The 13,903-nt window shown below is 49.4% G+C and overlaps 1 protein-coding gene across 2 annotated transcripts in view; it reads left to right on the top strand.

Annotated features, from left to right (window-relative positions):
• The first annotated feature begins 3,148 nt into the window (after positions 1 to 3,148).
• Positions 3,149 to 13,903, top strand: part of TSFM (Ts translation elongation factor, mitochondrial) — a 34,130-nt gene continuing 23,375 nt past the window's right edge. Inside the window, exons 1-2 of one of the 2 annotated variants that reach the window (XM_063952299.1) lie at positions 3,149 to 3,568; positions 3,672 to 3,827. In XM_063952299.1, the coding sequence (XP_063808369.1) occupies positions 3,533 to 3,568; positions 3,672 to 3,827 (192 nt within the window). In that variant the 5' untranslated portion in view covers positions 3,149 to 3,532. The remainder of the gene's footprint in view (positions 3,569 to 3,671; positions 3,828 to 13,903) is intronic. The other variant, XM_063952300.1, reaches the window with a different exon arrangement.

Genomic DNA, 13,903 nt, shown 5'->3' with positions numbered 1-13,903 from the left:
AGTAGAGCTCCCCTGTAGTGCATCCAGTTTCCTCTGGGCACAGGATCTAACTGAGGTCTGGAGGAGGGGCATAGAGGGAGGAGACAGTTGACACCCATCTAAAGTCTTAGAGTGCCCATGTCTCCTGCGGAGCCCGTCTATACCCCATGGTCCTTACGGAGTCCCCAGCATCCTCTAGAACGTAAGAGAAAATGCAGGCGTGTCAGGTAAAAACGCAGGCGTGCCTGGGGAAATGGGGGAGTGGCTGGCCGAACGCAGGGCGTGTTTGTGACTTCAAAGCAGGAACTAAACAGACTGAAGTGATCGCAAGGTAGGAGTAGGTCTGCAGCTACTCTGAAACTGCTTGAAAAAAAATCAGCACTGTTCTGCTAACCTTTCGTTCGCACTTCTGCTAAGGCTTAGCATTTGCACTGCTGCTAAAAGCAGCAAGCGAGCGATCAACTCGGAATGAGGGCCATGCTTTTGCCCAACTGCTAACAAATTTGCTGCTGCGATCAACTCTGAATTAGGCCCACAGTGTGCAAGCGATTTTGGCTATTGGGCAATTTTGGCTAACTCATTTAAGCAAGGGGATGCTTTTTCTTTTCCAGCGACCTAGCCAAAATTTACTTGCCTGCACAGTCTGTTTTTAGCAGCGATAGTGACCTAGCGGGGACACGCATTGCTATTGCTGGCTGTGCACACAGTGCGATATGCACCAACTTTCTGAGCAATTTTGACTACATAGTCAAAATCGCTCAGCGATATCGCTCCGCAACCTTTAGGGTTGACCTTCTTTTGCTGAGTAGTCTGTGCAAGCAGACATGTAGTGAAGTGAATGTACAGTGAATCACTAAACTAGTCTGCATTTAAAACAGCTCTGAACTTGTAGGGTGGAAGAGCCAAATGTCTCCTTAGATATCCTTCTGAGGAAGCTACTGATTGTCTAGGTGGAGAAACGTGTTAAGGGTCTTACAAATCTGGTAACACTTGCCACTTTATATGCCTACATCATTTATCATTTTATGTGGGCACAGCAAGCCATTAATTAGCAGAATATTACCCGTGAAGCTGCATAAATAGGATTGCACCAGCAGCGTAAGGGTTAACAGTATACTTTATACTAAGGGGCAGATTCAATTGCCTGCAGGAAACAAAGAACACAGCTGCGTTTTTCCCCGCAGCCGCAGGGTTTTGGTATTCAACTGTGGGACTGAAAAGGGGCCACAGTGATTTCTGCATCTTTTTTTTACGCACCTCCAGAGCAAGTCAGATTTTTTCCTAAAGTTATTAATTTTAGGAAAAATCACCGGGACTCGCACTGGAACCCTGGCAGCACTCCCCCTGAGGACTAAGTTCCTAATTCAGACCGGGATGCTGCAGCGGCAGCATTCACAGGCTGAAGACCTGTGCTGTGTGCGCACGTGCAAAAGCCGCTCCACGTGTGCGCACTCAGTGAGATGCTATGGCCTCTGCCTGATTGACAGAGCCGGTCATGGGGCGTGTCGGCTGCGTTTTTGGGGCGCGGTCCGGACAATGCAGGCGTGTCCGGACCGTTTGTGGGGCGGCCTGTGGCGCTGCAGCCAAAAAAACGTCGGGTAGCCACCTGCCTTCGTAGCCAGGCTAGGGAGCAACTCGGCGGTTGCAAAAGCATCAATGCAGTGGAATGTTTTCACACGTCTGTCGGGTGGGGGTGGGCTGGCATGCGGTGCGGACTGGCCCTGTGCTGGACGTCCCCCCGCATGGCAGAGATTTGGATCGTAGATGTGTGTTTTTTTGCACATCTATGATCAGGTCTGAATTAGGCCCTAATTAAGCAACTGGAAGTTTCCAATTAGCTTAATCAGTCTTTAACTACTAACTTTCCAAAGCTGTGTCTTCTGCATCCAGCGTTGGGATCCAGTCCTCTGTAGCGGCGGTATGTGAGTTGTGTAGAGTCTGTGTGTGTGAGAAACCCCGGTGAGTGTGACCCCCCCATCCCGTATAGGTTTCTATGTGGGATGCTATGCTGGCAGATTTACCAATCTGAAAATGGCGGAAACCTGCTGTAGCCTATGGGCTACACACCACAAACCCTCCCCAGCAGGATTCCCAGGAACTCCCCGGAAATGTCCGCTGTGCATATGTGGTCAGTGGGACAGCACACTAATATCGTGCCCACATCGCATTGCAAATGCGATTAATATTAAATGGGCCCCTTAATCCCTGCACTGCTAAGGATTATTGGGTCTTGTACTAACCACTGCAGGGGTACAAATTGGAGTGGAAAATTACCTATGTTTCCTCCTTATAATTGCTGTCACTTGGATCTGAAAGGCATGGATTTCGATTACATCATGGTGCCAGCAATGCAATGACATTGTTACCCATGCCATTTCAAGGCAAAACTGTGCACAAACATAATGAGCCCTACACACTGCGCAATCCGCCGCCGAGCTGCCCGACGGCGGGGGGGCAGTGACAGCTCCATAGCAGTGCAGGCAAATATGGACAAGACATATTGCCCTGCATGCACAAGCGACGGGGCACCAGCGAGGAACGAGCGCGGGGCAGCGCATCGTTAGTCACTGGTGCCTCCACACTGAAAGATATGAACGGTATCTCGTTTATTAATGAACGATTGTTCATATCTTTCACTCATATCGCCCAGTGTGTAGGGCCTTTAAGACAGGAAATACTAAAGAGAGCATTAAACGTGTCTGTATGAGGAGTCTTCCTTTGCAAACAAATGTGACCACTGAGACGTTATCACACATGACCACCAGAGAATACCGCGGCACTGCAGAGATCATTATGAAGTCCAGGGAATGGGGAATATATCCACTATACTAGGCGCACCCTCATTTGAATGAGATCTCCCTCTTTCAAATAATAATTTGTGGCTCCTTAATGATTGTCAGACTTGGGTCTATTCATGAAGCAGTGAAAAGAGTGGAGAAGAGCCTGTGGAGAAGTTGCCCATGGCAACCAATCAGCTGCTCCGTACAATTGTATAGTATGCAAAATATAAATATTACTTCAGTGCTGATTGGTTGCCATGGGCAACTTCTCCACACCATAAATAGACCCAAAGTCTTGCCTGCTTCGTTCTGTTTTCTTCGGGAGCTGTCCTGTGATAGGACTCGGACCTCGGTGTCTTGCTCCGCTTGCCACAGGTTACTATTCCAAATAGTTTGTGATATGGACCCACGAGCTTATGGGAAAGGTCCTCCCCACGAAGGGAAACTATTGTCTCTCTCATTGATTATGCCCTGCTCCCCCATGGCATGATGCCACTAATCGCATTGTAACAGAGAGAATCCTACTCTTTCAAACCAGGGGGTTCATGTATCAAGCAGTGACATAACATGATCTACATGTATCCTTATCCTGGCAATAACTGCACAGATAGCAGCACAGCAGTATACCAAAGCTCCGTCCCCTCCTCACTGACTTCACCAATATGGCTCCTGAAACAAGCGTCGGAATTCATTACCCATTATACATCTAGTGCCGCTTCTAACAGTTGGTGTGACGTCATCTCCCCGCGTCCTGTCATTCATCTCCGGGTGGAATGGCTGCTGCTCTGTCAGGAGTTCTGCGTGTCAAGGTGAGACATGTGCCCGTGCCCGGCGGGGACACTGCACATACGTGTCCCGTATCTCCCTGTGTATTTTGCGTGTGTGCGATGTAATGATGTCTGTCTGTCCCAGCAGCTCCACTCCTGGCAGCAGGCCGGGCTCTTCCACTCATGTGTCCGGCTACTGGCTGCAGACAAGGAGCTCCTGGTGAGGCTGCGGAAGAAGACCGGATACACGTTTATGAACTGTAAGAAAGCGCTGGAGAAGTTCAACAGTGACCCAAAACAGGTGAAGGGCCATGTGTACCCAGGATGTGCCTGCCATGCTCCCCGTCCCTAGCACTAGCATCAGGGGAGTGGCAGTAACACTTAGGAGACGGGGTTACTTGTACTGTACGTCTAACTATAATACCATACCCTCCAACTGTACCTTTTTGGCAGGTACAGTAACTTTTTTTTATTTTTTTTCTCTAACGTCCTAGTGGATGCTGGGGACTCCGTCAGGACCATGGGGATTAGCGGGCTCCGCAGGAGACAGGGCACATCTAAAAAGCTTTTTAGGTCACATGGTGTGTACTGGCTCCTCCCCCTATGACCCTCCTCCAAGCCTCAGTTAGGTTTTTGTGCCCGTCCGAGAAGGGTGCAAACTGGATGGCTCTCTTAAGGAGCTATTTAGTAAAGTTTTTTTTTAGGTTTCTAATCAGTGATTCCTGCTGGCGACAGGATCACTGCAACGAGGGACTTAGGGGAGAGACTGGCAACTCACCTGCGTGCAGGAGGATTGAAGTCTTAGGCTACTGGACACTGAGCTCCAGAGGGAGTCGGAACACATGTCAGCCTGGGGTTCGTCCCGGAGCCGCGCCGCCGATCCCCCTTACAGACGCTGAAGAAAGACGGCGGAACGGAGGTCCGGAAACAGGCGGCAGAAGACTTCACAGTCTTCAGAGAGGTAGCGCACAGCACTGCAGCTGTGCGCCATTGTTGTCACACGGCTCACTGACACGGTCACGGAGGGTGCAGGGCGCTGCTGGGGGCGCCCTGGGCAGCAATATAAATACCTATTTGGCAAATAAATACATCACATATAGCCATTAAGGCTATATGTATGTATTTTAACCCAGGCCAGTTATTAAAAAACCGGGAGGAAAAGCCCGCCGAAAAGGGGGCGGAGCTTATTCTCCTCAGCACTCAGCGCCATTTTCCTGATCAGCTCCGCTGGTGAGGAAGGCTCCCACTCTCCCCTGCACTGCACTACAGAAACAGGGTTAAAAGAGAAGGGGGGCATAAATTGGCGATATAATGATATATTAAGAGCGCATATATAGAAACAACACCTTCTAGGGTTGTTATATACATTATAGCGCTTTTGGTGTGTGCTGGCAAACTCTCCCTCTGTCTCCCCAAAGGGCTAGTGGGTCCTGTCCTCTATCAGAGCATTCCCTGTGTGTGTGCTGTATGTCGGTACGTGTGTGTCGACATGTATGAGGAAAATGTTGGTGAGGAGGCGGAGCAAATTGCCTGTAATGTTGATGTCACTCTCTAGGGAGTCGACACCGGAATGGATGGTCTACTTATGGAATTACGTGATAATGTCAACACGCTGCAAGACGGTTGACGACATGAGATGGCCGGCGGACAAATTAGTACCGGTCCAGGCGTCTCAGACACCGTCAGGGGCTTGTAAAAACGCCCATTTACCTCAGTCGGTCGACAGACACAGACATGGACACTGACCCCAGTGTCGACGGTGAAGAAACATACGTAATTTTCCTTTAGGGCCACGAGTTACATGTTAAGGGCAATGAAGGAGCTGTTACATATTTCTGATACTACAAGTACCACAAATAAGGGTATTTTGTAGGGTGTGAATAAACTACTTGTAGTTTTGCCTGAATCAGATAAATTAAATGAAGTGTGTGATGATACGTGGGGTTCCTCCGATAGAAAGTTATGGGCGGTATACCCTTTCCCGCCAGAAGTAAGGGCGAGTTGGGAAACACACCTTAGGGTGGATAAGGCGCTCACACGCTTATAAAAACATGGCGTTACCGTCTCTAGATACGGCCGCCCTCAAGAAGCCAGCTGATAGGAAGCTGAAAAATATCATGACAGTATATACACACATACTGGTGTTATACTACGACCAGCAATCGCCTCAGCCTGGATGTGCAGCGCTGAGGGGGCTTGGTCGGATTTCCTGACTGAAAATTTTGATACCCTTGACAGGGACAAGATTTTATTGACTATAGAGCATTTTAAGGATGCATTTCTATATATGCGTGATGCGCAGAGGGATATTTGCATTCTGGCATCAAGAGTAAATGTGATTTACATATCTGCCAGACGAAGACACGACAGTGGTCAGGTGAGGCAGATTCCAGACGGCATGTGGAAGTATTGCCGTATAAAGGGGCGGTCCATCGGACCTGGTGGCCATGGCAACAGCTGAAAAATCCACACTTTGTTACCCCGAATCACATATCGGCAAAAAAGGACACAGTCTTTTCAGTCTCAGTCCTTTCGTCCCCATAGGGGCAGGCGGGCAAAGGCCAGTCATATCTGCCCAGGGGTAGAGGAAAGGGAAGAAGACTGCAGCAAGCAGCCCATTCCCAGGAACAGAAGCCCCTCACAGCTTCTGCCAAGTCCGCAGCATAACGCTGGGGCCGTACAAGCGGACTCAGGTGCGGTAGGGGGTCATCTCAAGAGTTTCAGTACGCAGGGGGCTCACTCGCAAGGGAACTCCGGGATCCTACATGTAGTATCCCAGGTGTACATTGGAAATTCGAGACATCTCCCCCTCACACAATTCACAGGCTGTATTCCCAGCAGGTGATAATCAAAGTACCCCTCTTACAACATGGAAGGGGGTAGTATTCCACACTATATTGTGGTACTGAAGCCAACCGGCTCGGTGAGATCTGAAATATTTGAACACTTACATACAAGCGTTCAAATCAAGATGGAGTCACTCAGAGCAGTGATAGCGAACCAGGAAGAAGGGGACGATATGGTGTCACTGGATATCAGGGACGCTTACCTACAGGTCCAAATTTGCCCTTCTCACCAAGGGTACTTCAGGTTCCTGGTACAGAACTGTCACTATCAGTTCAGACGCTGCCGTTTGGGTTGTCCACGGCGCCCCGGGTCTTTACCAAGGTAATGGCCGGAATGATGATTTTTCTTAAAAGGAAACATGGACGCTTTCCTGATAAGGGCAAGGTCCAGAGAACAGTTGGAGGTCGGAGTAGCACTATCTTAAGTAGTTCTACGTCAGCACGAGTGGATTCTAAATATTCCAAAATCGCAGCTTTTTCCGATGACACGTCTACTGTTCATAGGGATGATTCTGGACACAGTCCAGAAAAACGTGTTTCTCCCAGTGGAGAAAGCCAGGGAGTTATCCGAGCTAATCGGGATCCTCCTAAAACCAGGAAAAGTGTCAGTGCATCATTGCACAAGAGTCCTGGTAAAAATGGTGGCTTATTACGAAGCAATTCCATTCGGCAGATTTCCCGCAAGAACTCTTCGGTGGGATCTGCTGGACAAATGGTCCGGATCGCATCCTCAGATGCATCAGCGGATAACCCTATATCCAAGGACAAGGGTGTCTCTCCTGTGGTGATTACAGAGTGCTCATCTTCTAGAGGGCCGCAGATTTGGCATTCAGGATTGGATGCCGGTGACCACGGAGGCCAGCCTGAGAGGCTGGAGAACAGTCACACAGGGAAAAAATTTCCAGGGAAGTGTGATTAAGTCTGGAGAATTCTCTCTGCATAAATAAGCTTAGAGCAAATTTATAAGGCTCTAAACTTAGCAAGACCTCTGCTTCAAGGTCAGCCGGTATTGATCCAGTGGGATAACATCACGGCAGTCGCCCACGTAAACAGAAAGGGCGGCACAAGAAGCAGGAGGGCAGTGACAAAACTGCAAGGATTTTTCGCTAGGCGGAAAATCATGTGATAGCACTGTCAGCAGTGTTCTTTCCGGGAGTGGACGACTGGGAAGCAGACTTCCTCAGCAGGCATGACCTCCACCCGGGAGAGTGGAAACTTCATAGGGAAGTTTTTCAGCATGATTGTGGACCGTTGGCAAAGACCAAAGGTGGACATGATAGCGTCCCGCCCGAAAAACGGGACAGGTATTCCGCCAGGTCATGAGACCTTCAGGCGATAGCTGTGGATGTTCTGGTAACACCGTGGGTGTACCAGTCAGTGTATGGGTTCCCTCCTCTGTTTCTCATAACCAAGGTATTGAGAATTATAAGACATAGAGGAGTATGAACTATACTAGTGGCTCCGGATGGGCCAAGAGGGACTTGGTACCCGGAGCTTCAAGAGATGCTCACAGAGGACTAAGGGCCTGGGGAGCTAAGAAGGGACTTGCTTCAGCAAGTACCATGTCTTTTCCAAGAATTACCGCGGCTGCGTTTGACGGCATGGCGGTTGAATACCGGATTCTGAAGGGAAAAAGGCATTCCATAAGAGGTCATACCTACCTTGGTCAAAGCCAGGAAGGAGGTGACCGCACAACGTCATCACCACATGTGGTGAAAATATGTTGCGTGGGTAAGGCCAGGAAGGCTCCACGAAGGAAATTCAACTAGGTCGATTCTGCACTTCCTGAAAACAGGAGTGTTTTGAGCCTCAAATTGGGGTTCATTAAGATTTAAATTTCGGCCCTGTAGATTTTCTTCCAGAAAAAATTGACTTCAGTTCCTGAAGTCCAGATTGTAAAGGGTGTATTCCATATACAGTTCTTTTGTGCCTCTAGGGGCACCGTGAGATCTCAACATAGTGTTGGGATTCCTTAAAATCATATTGGTTTGAACCGCTCAAATCTGTGGATTTGAAATATCTCACATGGAAAGTGACCATGCTGTTGACCAATATCTCACATGGAAAGTGACCATGTTGTTAGTCCTGGCCTCGGCCAGGCGATTGTCAAAAAGAATGGGCGGTTTTGTTTTACAAAAGCCCATATTAGAATTTTCCATTTGAACAGGGCAGAACTGGGACTCGTCTCCAGTTTCTTCCTAAAGGGGTGTCAGCGTTGTCACCTGAAACAACCTATTGTGGTGCCTGCGGCTACTGGGGACTTGGAGGACTCCAAGTTACTAGACGTTGTCAGGGCCCTAAAAATATATATATATATATATATATATATATATATATATATATATATATATATATATATATATATATATATATATATATATAGTTAGGACGGCTGGAGTCAGAAAGTCTGACTTGCTGTTTATATTGTATGCACCCAACAAGCTGGGTGCTCCTGCTTCTAAGCAGTCTATTGCACGCTAGATTTGTAGTACAATTCAGCTTGCACATTCTGTGGCAGGCCTGCCACAGCCGAAATATGTAGATGCCCATTCCACAAGGAAGGTGGCCTCATCCTGGGCGGCTGCCCGAGGAGTCTCGGCATTATAACTTTGCCGAGCAGCTACGTGGTCAGGGGAGAACACGTTTGTAAAATTTTACAAATTTGATACTCTGGCTAAAGAGGACCTGGAGTTCTCTCATTCGGTGCTGCAGAGTCATCCGCACTCTCCCGCCCGTTTGGGAGCTTTGGTATAATCCCCATGGTCCTGACGGAGTCCCCAGCATCCACTAGGACGTCAGAGAAAATAAGAATTTACTTACCGATAATTCTATTTCTCGTAGTCCGTAGTGGATGCTGGGCGCCCATCCCAAGTGCGGATTGTCTGCAATGCTTGTACATAGTTATTGTTACAAAAATCGGGTTATTACTATTGTTGTGAGCCATTTTTTCAGAGGCTACTTCGTTTTGTTATCATACTGTTAACTGGGTTCAGATCACAAGTTGTACGGTGTGATTGGTGTGGCTGGTATGAGTCTTACCCGGGATTCAAGATCCTTCCTTATTGTGTACGCTCGTCCGGGCACAGTACCTAACTGAGGCTTGGAGGAGGGTCATAGGGGGAGGAGCCAGTACACACCATGTGACCTAAAAAGCTTTTTAGATGTGCCCTGTCTCCTGCGGAGCCCGCTAATCCCCATGGTCCTGACGGAGTCCCCAGCATCCACTACGGACTACGAGAAATAGAATTATCGGTAAGTAAATTCTTATTATTATTATTATTTCTCTGACGTCCTAGTGGATGCTGGGAACTCCGTAAGGACCATGGGGAATAGCGGCTCCGCAGGAGACTGGGCACAACTAAAGAAAGCTTTAGGACTACCTGGTGTGCACTGGCTCCTCCCTCTATGACCCTCCTCCAGACCTCAGTTAGAATTTTGTGCCCGGCCGAGCTGGATGCACACTAGGGGCTCTCCTGAGCTCCTAGAAAAGAAAGTATATTTTAGGTTTTTTATTTTCTGTGAGATCTGCTGGCAACAGACTCACTGCTACGAGGGACTTAGGGGAGAGAAGCGGACCTACCTGCTTGCAGCTAGCTTGGGCTTCTTAGGCTACTGGACACCATTAGCTCCAGAGGGATCGAACACAGGCCCAGCCTCGGTCGTCCAGTCCCGGAGCCGCGCCGCCGTCCCCCTTGCAGAGCCAGAAGCAAGAAGAACGTCCAGGAAATCGGCGGCAGAAGACTCCGGTCTTCATTAAGGTAGCGCACAGCACTGCAGCTGTGCGCCATTGCTCCCTGTGTACACCACATACTCCGGTCACTGATGGGTGCAGGACGCTGTGGGGGGGGGCGCCCTGGGCAGCAATTAGAGTACCTTAAGAGTGGCAAATCACACATAATATAGCCTAATAAGCTATATATATGTGTAAAATACCCCTGCCACATTATGATTATAAGAGCGGGAGAAGTCCGCCAAAAAAAGGGGCGGGGCTATCTCCCTCAGCACACTGGCACCATTTTCTCTTCACAGTGCAGCTGGAAGACAGCTCCCCAGGCTCTCCCCTGTAGTTTTCAGGCTCAAAGGGTTAAAAAGAGAGGGGGGGGCACTAAATTTAGGCGCAAATCTGTGTATTATAGCAGCTATAAGGGAAAAATCACTGTGGGTAGTGTGAATCCCTGCATTATATAGCGCTCTGGTGTGTGCTGGCATACTCTCTCTCTGTCTCCCCAAAGGACTTTGTGGGGTCCTGTCCTCAGTCAGAGCATTCCCTGTGTGTGTGTGCTGTGTCGGTACGGCTGTGTCGACATGTTTGATGAGGAGGCTTATGTGGAGGCGGAGCAGATGCCGATAAATGTGATGTCACCCCCTGCGGGGTCGACACCTGAGTGAATGGACATGTGGAAGGAATTACGTGACAGTGTCAACTCCTTACATACAAGGTTTGACGACATAGCAGATGTGGGACAGCCGGCTTCTCAGCCCGTGCCTGCCCAGGCGTCTCAAAAGCCATCAGGGGCCCTAAAACGCCCACTACCTCAGATGGCAGACACAGATGTTGACACGGATACTGACTCCTGTGTCGACGACGATGAGACTACTGTACATTCCAATAGAGCCACCTGTTACATGATTACGGCAATGAAAAATGTGTTGCACATTTCTGATATTACCCCAGGTACCACAAAAAAGGGTATTATGTTTGGGGAGAAAAAAAGCTTCCAGTGGTTTTTCCCCCATCTGATGAACTAAATGTGTGAAGAAGCGTGAGTTTCCCCCGATAAGAACTGGTAATTTCTAAAAGGTTACTAATGGCGTACCCTTTCCCGCCAGAGGATAGGTCACGTTGGGAGACATCCCCTAGGGTGGATAAAGCGCTCACACGTCTGTCAAAGAAGGTGGCACTACCGTCTCAGGACACGGCCGCCCTAAAGGAGCCTGCAGATAGAATGCAGGAGGCTATCCTGAAGTCTGTATATACACACTCCGGCATTATACTGAGACCAGCTATTGCTTCAGCATGAATGTGCAGTGCTGCAGCTGCGTGGTCAGATTCTCTGTACCTTAGACAGGGACACTATATTGCTAACCATAGAGCATATTAAAGACGCAGTCTTGTACATGAGAGATGCACAGAGGGATAATTGCCGACTGGCATCTAAAATAAACGCAATGTCCATTTCTGCCAGGAACTCTGCAGTGGACAGGTGATGCTGATTCTAAAAGGCACATGGAAGTTTTGCCTTACTAGGGTGAGGAGTTGTTTGGGGATGGTCTCTCGGACCTCGTTTCCACAGCTACAGCTGGGAAATCAACATTTTGCCCCATGTTCCCTCACAGCCAAAGAAAGCACCGTATTATCAGGTACAGTCCTTTCGGCCCCAGAAAGACAAGCGGGTTAAAGGCGCGTCCTTTCTGCCCAGAGGTAGAGGGAAAAAGCTGCAGATACAGCCAGTTCCCAGGAACAAAAGTCCTCCCCCGCTTCCTCTAAGTCCACCGCATGACGCTGGGGCTCCACAGGCGGAGCCAGGTACGGTGGGGGCCTGTCTCAAGAATTTCAGCGACCAGTGGGCTCGCTCACGGGTGGATCCCTGGATTCTACAGGTAGTATCTCAGGGGTACAAGCTGGAATTCGAGACGTCTCCCCCTCGCCGTTTCCTCAAATCTGCCTTACCGACAGCTCCCTCAGACAGGGAGGCAGTGCTGGAGGCAATTCACAAGCTGTATTCGCAGCAGGTGATAGTCAAGGTACCCCTTCTTCAACAGGGATGGGGTTACTATTCCACAGTGTTTGTGGTACCGAAACCGGACGGTTCGGTGAGACCCATTTTAAATTTGAAATCCTTGAACACTTATATACGAAGGTTCAAGTTCAAAATGGAATCGCTCAGGGCGGTTATTGCAAGCCTGGACGAAGGGGATTACATGGTATCACTGGACATCAGGGATGCTTACCTGCATGTCCCCATTTACCCCCCTCACCAGGAATACCTCAGATTTGTGGTACAGGACTGTCATTACCAATTCCAGACGTTGCTGTTTGGTCTGTCCACGGCACCGAGGGTATTTACCAAGGTAATGGCAGAGATGATGATACTCCTTCGAAGGAAGGGAGTTATAATTATCCCGTACTTGGACGATCTCCTTATAAAGGCGAGGTCCAGGGAACAGTTGTTGATCGGAGTAGCACTAGCTGAGGCAGTGCTACAACAGCACGGCTGGATCCTGAACATTCCGAAGTCGCAGCTGGTTCCTACAACGCGTCTACTGTTCCTGGGGATGGTTCTCGACACAGAACAGAAAAAAGTGTTTCTCCCGGAGGAGAAGGCCAAGAAGTTGTCATCTCTAGTCAGAGACCTCCTAAAACCAAAACAGGTGTCGGTGCACCATTGCACGCGAGTCCTGGGAAAGATGGTGGCTTCATACGAAGCAATTCCATTCGGAGGGTTCCATGCAAGGATCTTTCAGTGGGATCTGTTGGACAAGTGGTCCGGATCACATCTTCAGATGCATCGGCTGATAACCCTGTCTCCAAGGGCCAGGGTGTCGCTGTTGTGATGGCTGCAGAGTGCTCATCTTCCAGAGGGCCGCAGATTCGGCATACAGGACTGGGTCCTGGTGACCACGGATGCCAGCCTTCGAGGTTGGGGGGCAGTCACACAGGGAAGAAACTTCCAAGGACAATGGTCAAGTCGGGAGACTTCCCTACACATAAATATTCTGGAACGAAGGGCCATTTGCAATGCCCTAAGTCAGGCAAGACCCCTGCTTCAAAACCAGCCGGTGCTGATCTAGTCAGACAACATCACGGCGGTCGCCCATGTAAACCGACAGGGCGGCACAAGAAGCAGGATGGCAATGGCAGAAGCCACAAGGATTCTCCGATGGGCGGAAAATCATGTGTTAGCACTGTCAGCAGTGTTCATTCCCGGAGTGGACAACTGGGAAGCAGACTTTCTCAGCAGACACGACCTCCACCCGGGAGAGTGGGGACTTCATCCAGAAGTCTTCCAAATGATTGTACACCATTGGGAAGGGCCACAGGTGGACATGATGGCGTCCCGCCTCAACAAAAAGCTAGGATGTTATTGCGCCAGGTCAAGGGACCCTCAGGCGATAGCTGTGGACGCTCTGGTAACACAGTGGGTGTACCAGTCGGTGTATGTGTTCCTTCCTCTGCCTCTCATACCCAAGGTACTGAGACTAATAAGAAGGAGAGGAGTAAGAACTATACTCGTGGTTCCGGATTGGCCAAGAAGATCTTGGTACCCAGAACTTCAAGAAATGATCTCAGAGGACCCATGGCCTCTGCCGCTCAGACAGGACCTACTGCAGCAGGGGCCCTGTCTGTTCCAAGACTTACCGCCGCTGCGTTTGACGGCATGGCGGTTGAACACCGGATCCTAAAGGAAAGGGCATTCCGGATAAAGTCATTCCTACGCTGATTAAGGCTAGGAAAGATGTGACCGCAAAATATTATCACCGCATATGGCGAAAATATGTTGCTTAGTGTGAGGCCAGGAAGGCCCCAACG

This window comes from Pseudophryne corroboree, chromosome 2 (genome assembly GCF_028390025.1).
Source record: "Pseudophryne corroboree isolate aPseCor3 chromosome 2, aPseCor3.hap2, whole genome shotgun sequence".
Taxonomy (NCBI): Eukaryota; Metazoa; Chordata; class Amphibia; order Anura; family Myobatrachidae; genus Pseudophryne; species Pseudophryne corroboree.
Note: the sequence above shows the minus strand (reverse complement) of the source record. Positions and strands in the feature narration are given on the sequence as shown.